The 18,622-nt window shown below is 37.0% G+C and overlaps 1 protein-coding gene across 2 annotated transcripts; it reads left to right on the top strand.

The window, feature by feature from the left end:
- The first annotated feature begins 1,683 nt into the window (after positions 1-1,683).
- Positions 1,684-10,362, top strand: LOC116257027 (probable UDP-3-O-acylglucosamine N-acyltransferase 2, mitochondrial). 2 transcript variants are annotated; one of them, XM_031633621.2, is made up of 10 exons: positions 1,684-1,902; positions 2,374-2,581; positions 5,100-5,176; positions 6,875-6,921; positions 7,719-7,783; positions 7,971-8,022; positions 8,173-8,243; positions 8,377-8,443; positions 9,893-9,964; positions 10,049-10,362. In XM_031633621.2, exons 1-10 carry the CDS (start codon positions 1,740-1,742, stop codon positions 10,121-10,123), a joined length of 897 nt encoding a protein of 298 aa, XP_031489481.1. In that variant the 5' UTR covers positions 1,684-1,739; the 3' UTR covers positions 10,124-10,362. The 2 variants fall into 2 exon arrangements, with proteins under 2 accessions (XP_031489481.1, XP_031489482.1); XM_031633622.2 differs by lacking the exons at positions 8,173-8,243; positions 8,377-8,443.
- The last annotated feature ends 8,260 nt before the right edge of the window (positions 10,363-18,622 follow it).

Genomic DNA, 18,622 nt, shown 5'->3' with positions numbered 1-18,622 from the left:
CCATGTGGTCGTACCTATACATAAAGTGTGTACTTTAATACAATTGGGTATTTTTTAGATCAAAACTGCTTAATTTTATGTGATTCGATGTTTTTCAGCTTAGTTTTCTTTCTGTTTTTATAGTTTATTAATATGCAATGTTTTTATTTAAACTAGTTTGATTATTTAAATGTTGCTTTTATTTTCATTTTTGTTGTGTCATTTTGGGTACATACATATACATATCATGTCGTACTTTTGTACCCACATTTTCTAAAGTTACCGTGTTTGTATCTATGTCTTCATACAGGTACCCATATGACTTAGATTGTACTGTTATGCAAGCATGAGGATTTGAGATCTTCTCGTATAAAGAAAAAACCTCATATTTTTTGAGGTTAGATAGTAGGATGTCTGGCCTCAAATCCTCGAATTTGATGTTCCCGTTGATTTCGTACCACCTCACATCTCACAATTGAGGCAAATAGACACTTCCAAATAAAATTTTTATGCTATGTTTGATAGCTTCATACATGAGATTGGAGACTGATTTTTAATCTAAGCTAATCCCACAACTTAAACAAACAATGAATTTTTTAACCAGTGTTTTCAATTTTACATGACCTTGTGAAAATTACAGATTTATGGTTTGAAAGAGAGGGGACTAACCACATATCCATGGTTTTAAAATCTGTGGTAACCTTAGATATGAGATCCAAGCTTATCAAACATATCCCTACTGACGCCAATGGTGCAATTTGAGTGTTGTCCAACTATTGTCATAGTTTGATTTGATTGAGATATATTTGTGTTGAATTAAACTTAGCATGGAACTTAATGTTTAAAACCAACATTGAATTTGACTGGCATAAGATATGACATTTATATATTAAAAAGTTTGACTAGGGCAAAGTTGATATTACATACTTGGCGAATCGAACCGAGATTTATTTACCAGATACAAACAAATGGTAATCTGAAACTTATAATCATGCACATTCGATCCATTGACATCCCTACTTTTTTTTTTTTATTGGTCAGTCTCCTAATCAAGCTCTTGTTGCATTTGCCTACTCAACCAACTTCACCATAACAATCCATTGATATCCATTGGTTTGCACATATTGCATCTTGCTATTCTAATGTTTATTTCCGTTATACAGGCTAAGTTTAGGCCTTTTTGGTTTCAATATTAACCAATGCTGGGGACATAGATTTTCATTTGGAAAAAACATGATATATAGGTTGTCTGAGATTAGAACATAATCTTTAAAAAGGAAACAAGGTGCTGTGATCTACTTCAGAGTTCAGATTCACTGGTTTCTCTCATACGCTTTACTTCCCCAATTCCATCTGCCAAAAAATAAACAATCGTATTCTCAAGTTGATAATGTTTCTTAGAGATTTGTTAGAAAATTTATTATTTTAGACATGAATTACCAGGTTAAAGGTACGACCAAGATGAACTTAAGCTCAAAGCAAACTAATTCAGAAACGTAGAGGTTTTCTTGGGCTTAAAAGAGGATTCAGAATGAATGTTAAAACTGATTGGACTCGGTATCGACTGAAACATGAACTGATGTTAGGTTTAATAAAAGTTACTGGGGGAGACTAATTTGAAATAAATAAAGTTAAGAGAATGATTTTGCCATAAAGTGTAAGGCTGTGATGAATATGCTAAATGAAAAATAAGCAATCTTTGTTTTGAGCCTCCCTTGCCACTCCACAGAGAGAGAGAGAGAGAGAGAGAGAGAGAGAGCATGTGCAGAGCCTCTTCTTTCCTTCTCTACAGGCGCGTATCATCTGCTTGGGGTCGCACTCTCCCCTTTCTATCGAATGGTAATCGCAGTCCCTACGGTAGCGTTCGTCATCCTCCCATTCGCCACATCCGTTCGTCCTCACTCTCTTGGGATTCCCAACGAGGTAAAATCCATTTGTTTTGTTTCTCTTTCTCACACTTCTTTCTTTACGCATGTTATATCTCTCTAAAGTTGGTTTTTCTCGTACTTCATTTGGTTGCAGTTTGTATCTTCCTTTTGGTTACGATATTGTGTTAATGGGAGTTATCCCAGTAAGCGGGTTTGGTGGAGATTAGCATGATCAAGGATGAAATATGAGTTTTGCATCATCTTGTGAAGATCTATGATTTAAGTTCTTTGTGCCTCAAAAAAAGTGTAATTAAGGTGGCACTTGAAGAGCAGGACAACTGATAATATCCAATTAAGAACGCTTCAATAACCAAATGTACATTAAGTTCGTCATTATAACAACATTTCTCTTGCATTACTGTGTGGTTAAACCACATTTCAGGTGATTAGTCTTTTTGACATGTGATGCTTCTGCTAAATTATTTCAGAGGTTTACTTCTTGTTTGCATTTTGATGCTATATTTAGGAGTAAAGACTGATGTGGATTCTTCCGAGTTCAAGAAATGGCATAACGGTGGTGGTTGGATTCATAGTTCGGCTAAAGTAGAACCTACTGTGGTAGTAGAAATTGGTGCAGTGGTTCATTCTGGAAGTGTGCTTGGGGCGAATGTTCACCTTGGTTCAGGTGCTATCGTGGGGCCTGATGTTGGGATTGGCCAAGCGACCAAAATAGGGTATGTTTTCTTCAGTTTTCCTGTCTTATCGTCAATAGTAAAAGGTGGGCAAAGATTTCCATAGCATCATTGCTGATGAAAATTGAAAAAGTTAAAGACATTAAATACTATTTACCACTTTTCTCGTCCAGTCACGTTATCACATTCATACAGTTTTTATAAAATTCTTTCTTCGAGTTTGTTTTACTTTTTTCTTCGGTGCACACTAGAGGCTATTGGTGATAATTGTTGTGCAAACATTGTGGCATTGTAGTGTTTTTTTCCCCTTTCCATAAGGACAGCATATAACCATCAAGTCTTGATATCTAAGGTCCTGTGTGGATTGTCCTATTCTTTTGTCTTCAGTTTATTGTGTGCTGAAGTGAGTATTAATCGATATTCAGTCACGTCATTTCTCCTGGTGGCTTTCCATGCTTCGATAAGCCTTTTGCAGTAATTTTTCTTTGCATCTATGTGAAGTGATCCTTGATGGTCTTATTTCAGGTCCTGTGAGCACACTTGTATGAGAAAAACATTCAATTGATTTACCTTGTCTGCTTTTTATTGCACCATTTTCTATCTCCAAATCCAAAGATCTACCCTGTCATTTTCATAGCCTTGCAGTTTATTTTCCATAAAATGTGTTCTTGTTACTTAGGAAAATCTTTTGTCTGATCAAGGATATTGGCTGATCATATTGAATGGCTTGAAATGGGTTCATCTCCCAATAAAAGTAGGGAAATTGACTGTTTTCTCAAGGATACTTCAAGGCTTGTAGCTCCTTGATGTCTGTCAACTTTCCATCTAATGAATCTTGAGTCTCTTATTAAGAAACCTGCCTGGCCATTGCAATCGAATTACCAACTGAAATCACTGGCCCTATATCTGCACCGTTTAAAAGCAGCATTGCTTTTTAGTCAATTAAACTCTTTTGGCCATGCCAAGTCCTTTATTTTATCCTATGTTGCTAAGGGCTGCTTTATTCTCCTGTCCAACCAGTTACTTTCCACCCATGCTTCTTAGAGACTGCCATGAGCTAAAGATCTGGCTATTTATAGGGCTCGCTTACACAGGTCCTCAAGTGCTAGAACCTCTCAGCTACATCCTCTTGTTCATCAAGTAGTGCATACTGGGAGAAGGAAAATAGGATATCCTTCAGAACTCCCAACTTCCATTGTGAGAAAAGAATGACAATGTAATTTGATAACTTTAAGAATGTATCTGAATGGGTCCATCATCATGCCTAGTGCCTCCTTGATGATATCAAAGTCACATTCTCTTGTTACCAATTGTATGTATCCAAATACATTATGAAAACCTCTTAAAAATGCAATGAATGCACAAAGAATTGGATCCAGTTCAGTCAGTATAAACAATTTACACTCCAATATCAGGCCACTCAGTGTGATGGCCCAAGGCATACAATGCTCTGCAAAAATGGTAATTAAGAAGTATGGAGGACTTGACAAAACCAAGATGCATTCCCTTCATTTGTCAGCCGTTGCAACAACTACCTTCCAGGAGTGCCTTGTGGAACGTAAATCATCTTACCAGGCAGTCATGCCCTTGCCTTTTGTCTTAATTCCCATGGCCTTGAACTTAACCTCAGCCACATTCAGTAGGATAGAGCTCAAATTGATCTCTGACTTTTGTCATGGATCCTGTTAGCTCCCTCAACAGTTCTTAACATTAAAAAGATTTTTGTTGAGAAGATTCTAGACTGGTGCACAAAGGTGATTCACTGCCATCTTTTGGCTACCATTTAGATTAGATTGTTTTACCTTATTAAGCTTATATCCAGAATATTCTATGTTTATAATGAAGTTACCATGCACTTGGTGCCTCCCTAGATCATCCAATATGAGCGGATAGACCCTGATTTGATCAGAATCATCTTAGTCATCATATTTCCGTTAGGCTGCCTCTCTGTTGCTCTTATCCTCTGGTCTCTTATTTCCTTCATCCAAGGAAAGGAAGGAGTTTCAAAAGTTGAAAATTGAAATGACTTGTAGCAACACATTATGTTTAATCTATTGACAGTTCATTAATGTCTTCCATCCCAGGAAACTGACTGTGTTGTCTCTGTCACAAACTACTGTTCAACCTAATGAATAACCAACCATCTATGCTAGTAGTCCCTCATGGTAATCTAAATGTGCCAGTCATGTGGTGTTAAACTCCACTTTTGTGCGTAGGAGGCCAGTTGGTGTGCTTGTTTAGCACCATTATGGATTCCATATCTTGTGAGATTTTCTTCTTTTGTATTGAATCCTCACTATTTGCTCTCATCACTCATCAGTGAAACCCCTCAGTAGTGGAGCTCTCTATAGCAAGACCAAGTTCTTTGCAGTTTATGAATTGAAAAACTAGCTAAAGTTTCTGCTGCAGTTTGATTTTTTTGGTTAAAGGAGACAATATTATACTGAAGGTAGCTTTGAAAGGAATGACAACATGATCATGTGAAATATGTGATGCATGTACCATGTCTCTAATACACTTTTTAGCTTGACGATGACATAATGTGCTGAATGTTCTCCAGGTACAATGCATCCCTCTGTAATTGCTCTATTGGTGACCATTGCATTATACACAATGGTGTCTCTGTTGGTCAAGATGGTATATTCTTCTATTTCAGAAACTATAAGCTGTTGAAATTTTTCTCAAATATAAGGATCTTTTGTTGATGCTTGATGAACTGTGAACCTTATGAGGAGCTTATGCATATGATGACATCTGTTTGATCTAGATGTGCATGTGGGTTGCTGAGTACACTAAAACACAGTCTAAATGTAACGTGAATGCTGGCACCAATTGCTGGCAGAAAGGCTTCCACAACCTGGCCCATCCAATGGTTTGTAGGAGCAGCAGTTATGAGATGCGTCAGGGTTAGAGCCCATAACTAAAATCTAAAGGATTTAGCAAAGTACCTTAAAGGGGCAACACATTTAACAAAGAATACTTAGAAGAAGCAAACTATACATCTTTGTCAATTAATTATCACCTTAGTGACTTAGTCTCATATCATTTTTCATTAAGATGATGTGTTCTCTTCTGTCTGAGATGGGGTCATATGGTGTATGTCCCCTGAAGAAAATATAATACTGTATGGTGAAGACAGAATGGATGCATTGGGAACACTAGAACTTTGGAGGAGCATATTATGGATAAATGATTTAGGGTTAGTAGAACAAAAATTTAAATACATTAGATGCAGTTTTAGTATAGAAACATATTAAAAATGCAGTTTTAATAACGAAACTGTCATAATAGCATCACAATAACAGGGATTTGTAATTCAACATTGTTAGAATTTTCAATGTTTGATGCATATGATGAAAAGATAATGTTGGAAAAAGAAGTGGTAGATGGGCAAATTTGAGACAAGCTGCTGACAGCCTGACACATTATAGAAAAGCGCTTCTGCAATTGGGACTTTTTGTACAATTGCTTGTAGGCCAGTCCTCGTGTATGGTATTGAATATTGAAGAACTTATCGTGATAAGTAGAAAGAGTTCATGTTGTAAAGATGCTTGTGTCTGACCTGGACTTCTGAAGGATTTTGTGGAACAGCCGAACAGGAAATGATTGAAGACTTGGAGAAAAGTATTAACAGATCATGTGAAAGGCTATGACATGACCAATTTGTACCTTTAGACGGGAAAAATTGAAAAGTATGAATCTGGAAAGCTGCCCCCATGTGGTTGAGATAAGGTTCGATCCATTTGAGGAACACGGGGACTAGTTGAAATGATGACCCTTATATGCAATTAAAAATGCCATGTGTCCCCAAGTGTATGACTCATAAAAATTCGACTGGAGAAAGTATGTGGCTTGAGCAATGTGTTTATATCTGATAAGTGTTAACTCTGCTAGAAGTGGAAGGTTCAAAAAGAACATCTGTTATACTCAGAGCATAATGCCATAATGTAACAAATTCTTGATGAGTCTCTGAGTCCAGGCCGTAACCAAAAGTTATGTATTGAGGCGTCTTTGCACTAAGCATTACCAATTCTCTCTCTCTCAGAGGGAGTATGGACTGCCTTTCATTTGCTAAATCAGTTGAAATGAGATTTGTTTCTTTTGAATTTTTGTTTCCCCTTAATACCATATCTATTATTGCATGTGATTAGGATATAGACAAACATAAAGCTGCTTGTTCAAATCTTTGGAACTGCACGTGGAATTCCTAGTTTATGATTCTGTTTGTATCCTGAGTCATTATTGGATTATGGTAAAAAAAAATTTCTATCTGAATGGTTCAGCAGGCTGGCCTTTATATGTCCATTAACTTTATTATAATGGATTTCCAAACAGGGTTTGGGTTCGATGTGGTTGAAGGAAGGATGCTGAAAAAGCCTCAAGTTGGTGAAGTTTAATAGTTTTCTTCTTTTTACTTTATTATTAATTTTTGACATATGTTAAGAGTAATTTGCTTTATAAATTAGCTGTTTTATTTGATCATTCATCATTGTTGTAATTGGAGAAAGCGTAAATGCCAGCTTAGGCATATTTTTAATAACACAGATCATGACTGTATTTATGGTGCATACACGTGAGAAATATTACTTGTGTTATCATGTCAAAAAGTATACAGAAAATTGGATTCTTATAAAATTGGATTCCTATAAGACTTAACAAAAAAACCAATTCAATCCATAGTCTTTATTCAGTGGTGGAGTCACGTATAGGCTGGTGGGGGCAGTTGCCCATGCCAGCTTCTCAAATTTCTTTCATTTTTACATTAATATTATTTAATATTTACTTTGTTATACATGTAAGTGCCCCTTCAGGTATGAAAACCTGTGAATCAGTGCCCCTTCAAAATTTTTTTCTGGCTCCACCACCGTCTTTATTTGATATTGACATTTATGTCTGGTTCTTATCTGATTTTGATATAAGAATTTTGTGTTGTTAGCATTAAATAGTGTGCTCATTTAAACTAGTTATGACATCTTTGAGTTGCTACTGGTTGATGTACCAATATCCCTCAAAGGATTCTCTTTGCAGAAATTATTCCAAGTCCATGAGGAATACCCTAATGTGGGTATAGCATGCAATTACATTAAACCTCCAATTTGTTGATAGCTTGAAAGTAGAACTTTAAGATCTTAAGGTGTTATTTTCCTGATGTAAATTACTACTTGATGTTTTGACACAGCTACTTCATGCAAGAATAGGAAACCATGTGGAAATAGGTGCCAATTCATGCATTGACAGGGGAAGGTGGGTGTTTAATGTGTGCATTTTACATATTTATATTGATTGAGATAAGTTTTGCTTGCTTCATTACTGTCTTTAATGAATACTGATTTATGACATGAAGAATTTATTTCTTTTGTTTTAAGAAAAAATCAATATTGCATTGCTAGCCTAATATTGATATTATGCTACCCATGCATGTGATTTGCAGTTGGAGAGATACCATCATTGGTGATCACTCAAAGATAGATAATTTAGTTCAGGTGGATTTCTTTTCCTCTGTTTTTTTTAGTTCATTGTGATAATTTATTCTGGTTTCTGGCTGTTGTACACAGTTTGCAAGGTAGCTGCACCAGAGGCTGCAGCATCCTTCTTCCCTTTGGTTGGGTCTGAAATGAGATGCTTTGGTGCAGATAGGGCATAATGTAGTCATTGGAAGATGCTGTATGCTTTGTGGTCAAGTTGGAATTGCAGGTTCTGTGACGTATGTTGCTGCTTCTCCATTTCAGGAAATTTGAAATTCTAATGGCACTAAGTTAAGTGCTGTTGGTATAAGTTTTCCAAATTGCAAGAAGTTAGTGTCAGACCTTGTTATATATTTGTTTTTCTTTTTGTAGGCTAGAGGACTATGTCACCCTGGGTGGCAGAGTAGCTGTAAGAGATCATGTTTCCATTGTTTCAAAGGTACTTTAACCTCTAGCTCAGATATTAATAAGTCAAGGTGCAGATGCACATATCAGTTCTGTCAAAATGTGTGGGGAATTTACCCAAGTGATGTGTAGAATTGAGAAGCACATTCCATGAGTTTTTTTTTTTTCACTTGTTGAAGCAGAACGGTATCTGTTCTGCTTAATTTTATTTCTTGATGGGCTAGTAGTTGAAAGTTGAAACTTTGTCTGTTAGTTGGAACTTGGAAGTTTATGTTTCCGCAGCTTAAACAATCTCTTTTACGAGTTGCTATTCATTAGTCTTTTTAATTGGAGATGATAGAGGGCCAGAGGCAGCATTATTTTGGTAATCATTTTTGGGTTGCTGTACTTTTAGCCTTTAGGTCTTGTCATATTTGTTATTCTGATTTTGCCTATTAAGTTCATTTTGTTATGGCCTTTTTTGATGTTTTCTTTGGGTATTCTTGAAATATTTTTTGTTGATAATTAATCTGAATTGTTGTAGTCTTCTAGAAGATTTGAAGGGATTCAAACAATTCGTCATGCAATTTTCTCTTTCTGGTACTACTATAGAACTGCGGTGTTGAAAATATTATGGCCTTTGCTTTCTAAATATTTATGATAGATTTTGATGCAGCATGCATTCGCCACTCTGTAAGGGGCTACATTAATGCATGCTAATGGCGTTTCATCAACCTTCTCATCTTTGGTGTTTATCTGGTAAAGAATCTCATAAATTAAACATTGAAAGGTTCCCAACCATGATATTATGAAGACTTTCAGATGTTGATTCTATGTAGTTCCACATTAGTCGTAGCCATGTAAGATCTGATATGCACATATCATGTTAGACTGGTCATCAGACTGGGCATGGGTAAAAAAAAATCGACCCCCAAACCTATTGGAACCTGGGCCTGGCTCGGCCCAGCCCGTTTACTTGAACAGCCTGGCTGGCTGGGTTACAGGCTCCAGATGGGGGCCTGGCTTATGGGTGAAGTAGAAAAAACCTTAACCCACAGTCCACCGGCTGCACCACATGCTCCTCCCTCACCCTGCATTTCCTATTCTCAGGCCGTCTTCATCTAGTATTTCTCTTTTGCCATTTTCTCTCTCTGCTCTCCAAACTATAAAACAGGACGAGAACGCAATAACCTATTCCAGAAGGGAACTATATTCTTGATCACAGAAAAACCTTGGTCTGATTTTTGTCATAAGAAATTATGAAAAAGGTTTCCCATGAAATAATTAAATATTATATATATATATATATATATACATACATATATATAAATAAATTTTTTAACATGACTGTAGATTCACATGACTATTATGGATTTGACCCAATCACATTTAAATTGAATTTGGGCTGGTACTGGCATGTGACCTTTGTTTCCTATGTATATACTATGGCAGTTAGAAATAATGACCTTTTTCTAACCTGGGGGTTGTTTTGTTCTAAATGCAGGTCCGCCTAGCAGCTAATAGCTGTGTTACAAAAAGCATTAATGAACCAGGCGACTATGGAGGATTTCCTGCGGTGAGAACTGCTCTCTCAAGATTGTAAAGTTATCGGTGTCATCAAACAATTAGTTGCTTTAATACCAAACCATTTCTCTGGCAGGTTCCCATTAGGGAGTGGCGCAAACAAATTGCAAAAATTCGCCAGATAACTAAGATGCCGCAGTCGCCGAAGTAGCGTCGTTTTGCTTCATTCTTCGGATCTTCAATCCACAACTTCGTTGGTGTTTAGTGGATGTTGGAAACATCATCATTTCCTAGTCCTCTGCTCATGTATAGGATGGAAGGATTTTCTTAACCTTTGAAACCTTCTTTGGCTTGAGTCCACAAAGGTTGGCTTCAAATGTTCCTTCTTGGCAAAGAAAGTTTGTATCTTGAGGATATTTCAGTATTAATGCACTTGAGTTTCTCTCTGTATCTTATTATGTAGCTGGATTTGTACACACAGGCGTACATGCTTGGTGGCTATGCGCTGCTTTAGTATGTTTGGTTGGGTTTTAAGGATTTTTAAAATTGCAACTGCTTGGATGAATGCAAAAGATGCAAAAAGCGGAATGTAAACCATTAAAATCTTTTTCTTTAAATTGAATTTCGTGAGATCAGAAAGTTAAAGATTATTATAATCTTTCTTTTTTAAAGGATACATGAGCAGAGTTCACTTGTAAGACAGAAAGTAACTAAGTAAGCGGTGGGCATGATCGTGACCATTTTTATAGCCAGTGTGCGTGTGTGTATTAATACTATGTGAACTTGTTTATGGGTCATCCAATCAATTTTGATTGGAAGTGGTGTGGGGAGAGAGAGAGAGATGAGAGAAAAGGGCCGGCTGATGGTTTCAACTGGCCACATGGCTGGCTGGGACAGAGAAAGACAGAGATGGCCGGTCAGAGGCTTTGACTGGGAAAAGCCCGGTCCGGGGAGAGAGAGAGAGAGAATGTTGGCCGGAGGTTTCGGTCCTCGTCGTAGAGTGATATCTATGGTGGCCGGCATCCGTCATGATTGCCAGCGAAGAAAAGTAGTCGATCGCCATTGACGGTCGAAACCATAGAGAGAGGGAGAGGGCATCAACTGCAGTTTATAAAAAACTGCAGTCTTAAAATCCTCTAATCTAAAATTAGCGGCTATCAAATGCAACTTGGATTGAAGAAAACAGCACCTCCTTTCATTTCAGAAGATGCTCCATATGCTTCAGCTATTGAATCTTGTAAGACACCTTTCCAGCCATGAACATGAGAGGTCAAATCGCACTTTCCACTAAAATTATCAATTTATTCATATGAAAATTCCCTCCCAACAGGAACAACTATTTTGCGATCCACTAAAATTATCAATTTATTCATATGAAAATTCCCTCCCAACAGGAACAACTATTTTACATATAGAGAGTGTGTGTGTGAGAAAGAGATAGAGAGAGAGAGAGAGTAACAATATGGTTCATAACACATTCAATATAGAGAGAGAAAGAGAATAAATAAAATGAGAATGTATACCAAAATTTAAGGATAAAAAGTCTTTTAGTTATAAAAAACCCCCTAGTTACAGTAACAAAAAACTGCAAGGCAGAAGCAAAAGAGGAAATATATATTACAACTCATAAAAAACGAAATGAGAGTAACAATATGGTCTATAACAGATTCAGTCGAATCTCTGAATCAGTCCATCCACTGAAATCGGCAGCCTGGCCAATTCAATTTGATTTTTGTATTTTTACAGATCGGCCAAGACTACCACCATGGTAGAAACTGAGTAAAATTATAAATGACCTTTGAACTCCATAGACCTTTATATAGACAATTTAATGAGAGTGATGGCTGACAATTTTTCTCATTCTAAAGAATAAGTAATGTTAGTATCAAAATAAGTTTTCTAAAATCTTCCAAATAGGTTCTATTGGTTGCAAATGAGGTAAATTCTACTTAGGTATTTTAATCTCAGTTGCGTCTGTTCTCCATAGTACTTGAACAGTTCTCAAAGATATTTAGAAAGCTGCTCACGTCTCTCTCTGAATTTTTTGTTTACTGTGTTTATATTGTTGGCTTGAGCAAAAACTGTTTGTGAAATGATGCCCGTAAACTGTTTGTGAAACGCACAGTCGTTTTCAATTCTCTCTGTCGTCTTAGTATAAACAACTGCTACTTTCGTGCCTTTTCGAACCAACATCTTTAAATCTTCTTCTTTCTTCATAATTTTGCTTTTTTCTGCACTACATAAACAACAATAAAAAAATCTGATTTCTTATGTATTTAACTAATTCAAAAACCGAACTCATTTACCACCTTGAATCTTTACGATTCACATTCACTGTGGCAGCTCGTGGAAAGCAGCGACTTTGCACGTATAGGCGCAGGAGAGTCCTGAAATCTTAAATGCTGTCTGAAGAATGATCCCATTTTGCCCGAGTCTCCTGTTCTTTTCTCCAGAACGGCGCTCACCTTTTCCAAATCCTCCATCGTACGCGTGATTTTAAGCAACTTGACAGAGAGAACATTATGAAGAAGCTGACTCTCTGCATTATTATGGTCAACAAAATCAAGGCTACACAGGAAAATGACTCTTCTCATTTCCCCCCACTGATCACTGTCAAACGAGAGAGAGAAATAGAGAGCATTCAATCCGTTTTGGAGAGAGAGATAGAGTAATTAAATGAAGGAGCAGCAAGCAACAACGTCGATCGTCATCATTGCATAAGTTAAACGGGCTCACGTGCTCAGCAACTCCTTCCACCGTCGCGTACAAAATTTTCATAGACCACCAAGAGAGTTCTTCTTTCTCTTTTTTAGCTCTAGATCTCTCTTTCTCTCTGTCTTTTTCTCTCCCTCTTTTGCTCATGATGCGGTGCATTAAATGCTGCAAATGGAAGATGTTAGTTGAAAGAAGAGAGGGAGAGCTCACGAGGCAGTATGGAGGAAAAAACAGAATAGGAGGATGAAGAAGATGGAGGGCGACGAGCAAATGGAGAGCTCAATACGACCTTAAAGAATCGGATACCAGTCAATAGCAGCAATCCTACATACACGTAATGAAGGACTTTACGAATACGAGAGAGAAAGTCCCCATGTTGCTCCAGAATTTCTCGCTGAAAACGTTGCAGTTAACTACATGGTTAGGATCTAAACAAACATGCTTTAGAATCAAATTCCAAGATGCACCATGTGCTCTGTGGCAATAATATCTTACAGTACTAGCCACAGATGACTGAGTGCAATTTTTTTTCTCTGTAATCACGAACTAGAATATATTTGTTTACATGACTCGTGAATTTTTTCTTCACATTCAAACTGAATAAAGAGAGAGAAAGAGAGAGATGGTCTGTGTGGCCTTAAGAATGACTGTTTGGGCCAGACGAGGGGAGTTTTATTGTGGTGGTCAGACCGAGGAAACAGACAGAGGAAAAAGCTGAACCAATTTCAAATTGTGTAGAGAGAGAGAGAGAGAGAGAGAGAGAGGGACAGATATATTGTTTCACTGCTTAATGTTTTGTCATGGTTGGTAATGGCTGAAAGCAATTGGAGAGCTCGATACGACGTTAGAGAATCGGCTACCAGTCAATGGCAGCAATCCTACATACACATAATGAACGACTCTATGAACACGAAAAAGAAAGTCTTGGTCCAGAATTTCCACATAAGTTGTCGCAGAAAACGTTGCAGTTAATTTCATGGTTATGATCTAAACAGACATGCTTTAGGATCAAATTCCAAGATGAGCCCACGTGGTCAGTGGCACCAATACCTTACAGTACTAGCCACAGATGACTGAGTGCAATTTGTTTCTCTGTAATCACGAACTGGAATACATTTCTTTATATGAATCATGAATTTCTTCTTCACATTCAAACTGAATTAAGAGAGAGAAAGAGGGAGATGGTCTGTGTGGCCGTAAGAATGACTGTTTGGGCTAGACCAGGGGAGTTTTATTGTGGTGGTCAGACCGACGAAACGGACAGAAGAAAAAGCTGAACCAATTTCAGATGGTAGAGAGAGAGAGAGAGAGAGATGTTGGGGACATGGATACGGTACATTTTACTACATGGTGTTCTGTCATGGTTGCTAATGGCAGGAAGACAAAAAGGGGGGAGGGGGGGGGGGAGAGAGAAATTGTTCATCCAGGAAAGCAGTGTCTCCTGTAAGAGTAAGTCATCCGTTTTATATACAATAAGGTGAACATCATCATGGAGGGTCGAGGCTGACTCTCTTTTTCCTTGTGTCAGCGACAAAAGGGATAAACCTCCAAGACCTGTCATAGTCATTACAGAAGAGTACTAACGCCTCTCTCTGTCTCTCTTACTGTGCGTGCCCAGGGTTTACCAGTAATTGGGCAACACTACCTCAGTAACTCAACCCAGGCACACAGAGAGAGAGAGAGAGAGAGAGAGAGAGAGAGAGAGAGAGAGTTTGAAAGTTATAGCATGCCCTTTTATCCTTTTGTTCCCTTGTGTAGTCATTTTCTATGACTGCAGACGTCGTCACCATAAATAACTTCATGGGGAGACAGCTCTCTGTGAATCACTGGACCCCCCCTCGATTTCAAACAATTTTTTTGAAAAACAAGAGAACAAAAAGAAACAAGGAAGAAAAAGGAAAATAGCAGACAAAATCAATGTAAACCACCACCGACTTATGTTTTCCTGAAACCCATAAATTTGCTTGTCATAAACTGCTCTTACAAATATGACAGAATCCTTTTCTTGTCCTCACTGCGCAGCTTCCGCATTCCCACTGAAACTACCCATCCTGCCCCTAAAGTTCCAGCACTTAATTCTTTCTTGAATTTTAATATATATATATATATATATATATATATTGCTAATTTAGATTACAAAGCATAAGTTTTTTTTAACTAGATTTACTAACGAAGATGTCTTTCATCATGCCAAATAGCTTATATATCAACTTCTTATCTTTGTTTGTCGAGCAGTTTTCTGCTTTTGAGTTGATGCAGCTTTAAGTTGTTAAATTCTTGGATTACCCAATGAATCTGATACCGGTTGAATCCGACGGTTCAAAATCTGCTAAAACATCGGTATTGGATTTGGAAGAAGATCAAAAGAATTATAAAAGTACAGAACCAAAATAGATGCAGAGAGCAAACAATCATCTGCTTTCCATTTTGAGAATGAAAGTTTGAGAGTTTCAGATCTTCTCTTTCACTTAATTGTTGATTAGAACCAAAAAAGATCGGTAAAGCATTTTGGTGGCATTTCAGTGAAAAAGTGAAGTCATATTCATGGCAATATTTACTGGAAATAGATATGGTAGGTCCAGCATATTAACCATTTCACCCTAACCCCACACAGAGGGGCATTCCCGCTGTGAAGAGGTATGCCGCTGCTGTTCTCTTGAGCCGCAGAAGAGAACAGCAGGTACTTACTTCCCTTGTATAAGTACCTTACTTGAGAGCCCTCAGTCCCCTGGCCTTGTTCACCTCGCAGTTAAGCTAGTTTCCTCACCATGGCTTTGCTCTCTTTGTTCTTCTCCTCCTCCTCCTCTTTGCTGCTGCTCTTGTTATCATTTCCACTGCCATGGCTGGCCAAGGCCATGGCCATCGCTACCCTTTCTTTTCGAGATGTCATGTGGGCAGAAGGACTACAGGTGCATCAGCTGTGTTGCAGCAACAGTGGACAAAATGGGCTGCTGTGAGTTTTGCAATGGCGATATCCTTCCTGAGCTTTTCTATAGACAACCCATATATCATATGGGCGTTTTCTTGACCTTGCAAGTCCAATTTGTTGGAACTTGCACTGGTGGCCGCTCTCTACACCGTTTGTATGCATAAAAAGCTTGCACGGTTCAAAACCGCTGCTTCACTTGTGAGTTTCATATATTGTAACAATACTAATGGTAATGTTTTTGAAATTATCTTTCTCTTGTTCAAGATTCCAACGATTGATGAAGAACTTTCTGCCATCTGTAATACAAGTAAATTGCTAGCTAAGACATGTTTTTTCTTCTTCCAACAAGATATAAAGACCCTTGGGAGTTCCATATCATGGTGGTGCTTTATTTCTGAAACCTTTGCGTTCAGCCTATTGCAGGAAATCATGCATATCTTGTGCGTTTTAACAAAAATAAACAGGAAAGACTGAAACTAAAAGTCTTTCATCAGTCAACAGAGCTCGGCCAAGCCTTTCCTTGAACTTTAAATGAATGGCGGACTTTATTTCTTCACTTCTTCATTCTTGTTTTTCCGTTTCATTCATGGCACACCTTCTGTAACTTGAAATTGTGTAAGATTTAATCAGAGCAGGTTATCTGGGAGAGGTTGGAAGAGTAGCAACACAAGAATAATGGCGGGTTTATGTGTTTCAGTGAAACCCTTACCTCATGAAGACTATGAAGGTCTTGGGTTATATATCAAACCCTAATGTCCATAGAGACAAGAACAGAAAGTGACTCGATTAGTCGCTGAGAACATTTATTTGGTTTTATGCTTTTCTATCTTAAAATGACATTCAAAGTTTCCTCTTTTGAGGAGTCAAACTGTTATACTGTGTGGCCTTTTTTTCCCGAGAGAGAGAGAGAGAGAGAGAGAGAGAGAGAGAGAGAAAGAGAGAGATGTGAAAATACTGAATTCAAACTCATTTTTTGGAGACCAAATCCTTAAGGTGAGACTGCATGAAGTGATAGGCAGGTTCACTTTCACTGCTTCCTGTCTTCTCTTCATTGTACTGTTTGACAATTGACATGAAAGTCTCTCTTTTCTGTCTTTCTTTTCTTCTGTTTTTCAGATGAAAAGACCCTTGATGTTTGCAACCCATCAAAGCTGCCAATGGGAGAATGAAATTGCCATAACAAACTTGTATGACTGAGGGCTGCAGAGTTGAAAGAAATAACAGAAAGAAGCTCTCATTTGGTATCTCATGGCACTGTTGTCTGTAATACTTGTTATATTCTTTCTGCCATTTGAAGATGGCAGCGTCTTAATGTTCAGCACGGTGGTTTTTTCTGTTGTTCGGGAAGAAGACCGGCTGCATTTGCGCTTGAGTCAAAGAAGTAAATAATGTGAAAAATCGAAGTAGACAGTACGCGATTCTCTGCACTGAAAGGCTACTTTCTCTGCACTGGCGACATATTCAACCTCCATTTTATTAATGAATGTTTTATGGATTTAGATTGCAATATCTCCTGCTCAAACAGAACCGCTTAATTTCCATCTTTGATGAGAGCGAATATAGTACAAGTCAGAGGCCTGATCAAGCAAGCAAAACCACTTTCTCATTAAACATGACAATGGCAAGAGAAACTGAGAGCGCCATTGCAGAAGTAATTAATTCTATTGACTGAGTTGCACATGATTTCTTCTCACAAGAATATTGATGGCAACGTTTCTGTCATTTCTCTGGCTGCCAAATTTGTTTTCTTGGAAAGTTTTTGCTGTATAAGTTGTTTGGAAAAATAAACCTTTGAACAGACACCCCAGATCTGCCATGGACTTAAAATGAGTGGACCTAGTTTTTTCTTTTTCAATGCAAACTACAAACTCACTGTTAATGAGATTGGATTTGTTCAAGTCTCTCAAGCAGATCCTTTCGTGACGGAACATGCCGGCCGCAACGTTAAAAACTGTCAGGTTGACCACAGTTTTTAGCCACGGAATGCAGTAATGGTAATGGCAACTGCTTTTAGCATTGCAAAATTTAAAAACACCTACCTACCATATATATATATATATATATATATATATATATATATATATATATATATACTGATTATTATGGCAAGAGATGACAGCCAGACCACTAAAAATAAACGTTAAATTGTTCTTTTGTTAGTATAATCTTGTTGATCCGATCTTAGGAATGATTTGATCAGTCACATGCATTAAGTTAGTCATTTTTTAAATTTTAATAATGTTTTTAATAATAAAAAATGAATGCCATTTATAGTATCTAAATTATGATAGTAGAAAAATCATTTTTTTTACAAAATAGCTTGAACTAAAATATGATTTATATTAAATTGATGTTTATGAACACAATAGGATGATCGGATTTTGTTTAAGACAATTTCTAAAACAAATTTAAGCCATCTGGTTTTTGTTTTTTATGGTATCTGCCCATCACTTGTATATATATATATATATATGAGAAGGTACAAAAACTAGACCTCTTAGATTTTTATTAAAAAATGTTTTAAATAAAATGTGGTTCTTCTAATGTGCTTATAAACACTAATTTAATATAACTCATATTTTAGTTCAAATCATTTTTATAAAAATAAATTAATTTTTATACTACCAAAACTTTGATGGTATAAGAGCCCTTCATTTTTTTATATTAAGAAACATTATTTAAGTATGACAACAACTAATTTAATATATGCTTCCAATCACTCTTAAGATCTTATCTATAAAATTAGATTGCAAAAACTATATTTTAATAATTAATTTTAATAAGTCTGGTTTTTGCCTCTTACCCAAGTGGTCAGGTTACCATGTTTTTCAGTCCAAAATTGTTTTGGTGTATCCAGTCATTATGTCTCCAAATATTAACAAAATCTAAGATAAAATGAATTTATTTAATTGCTTTAGATCTTTCAGCTGATAATTTTCAATGTACACATGTATTTAAAATTCCTACAGCACTCCCACATATTCTGACCATACTTGTACGGTTGAATCGACTGAAAAAATTTCAGATTTCTAAGAAACCAGGATGATCCTCGTGAATGACATATTT

This window comes from Nymphaea colorata, chromosome 7, assembly GCF_008831285.2.
Source record: "Nymphaea colorata isolate Beijing-Zhang1983 chromosome 7, ASM883128v2, whole genome shotgun sequence".
In the NCBI taxonomy this organism is placed as follows: Eukaryota; Viridiplantae; Streptophyta; class Magnoliopsida; order Nymphaeales; family Nymphaeaceae; genus Nymphaea; species Nymphaea colorata.
The sequence above is the reverse complement of the archived record's forward strand: the minus strand, read 5'-3'. Positions and strand labels throughout refer to the sequence as shown.

Coding starts and splice junctions, on each gene's coding strand:
- LOC116257027 (XM_031633621.2), top strand. CDS start 1,740: ATGTGCAGAGCCTCTTCTTTCCTTCTCTACAGGCGCGTATCATCTGCT. Junction 2,582..5,099: donor GGCCAAGCGACCAAAATAGG/GTATGTTTTCTT, acceptor AATGTTCTCCAG/GTACAATGCATCCCTCTGTA. Junction 6,922..7,718: donor GGATGCTGAAAAAGCCTCAA/GTTGGTGAAGTT, acceptor GTTTTGACACAG/CTACTTCATGCAAGAATAGG.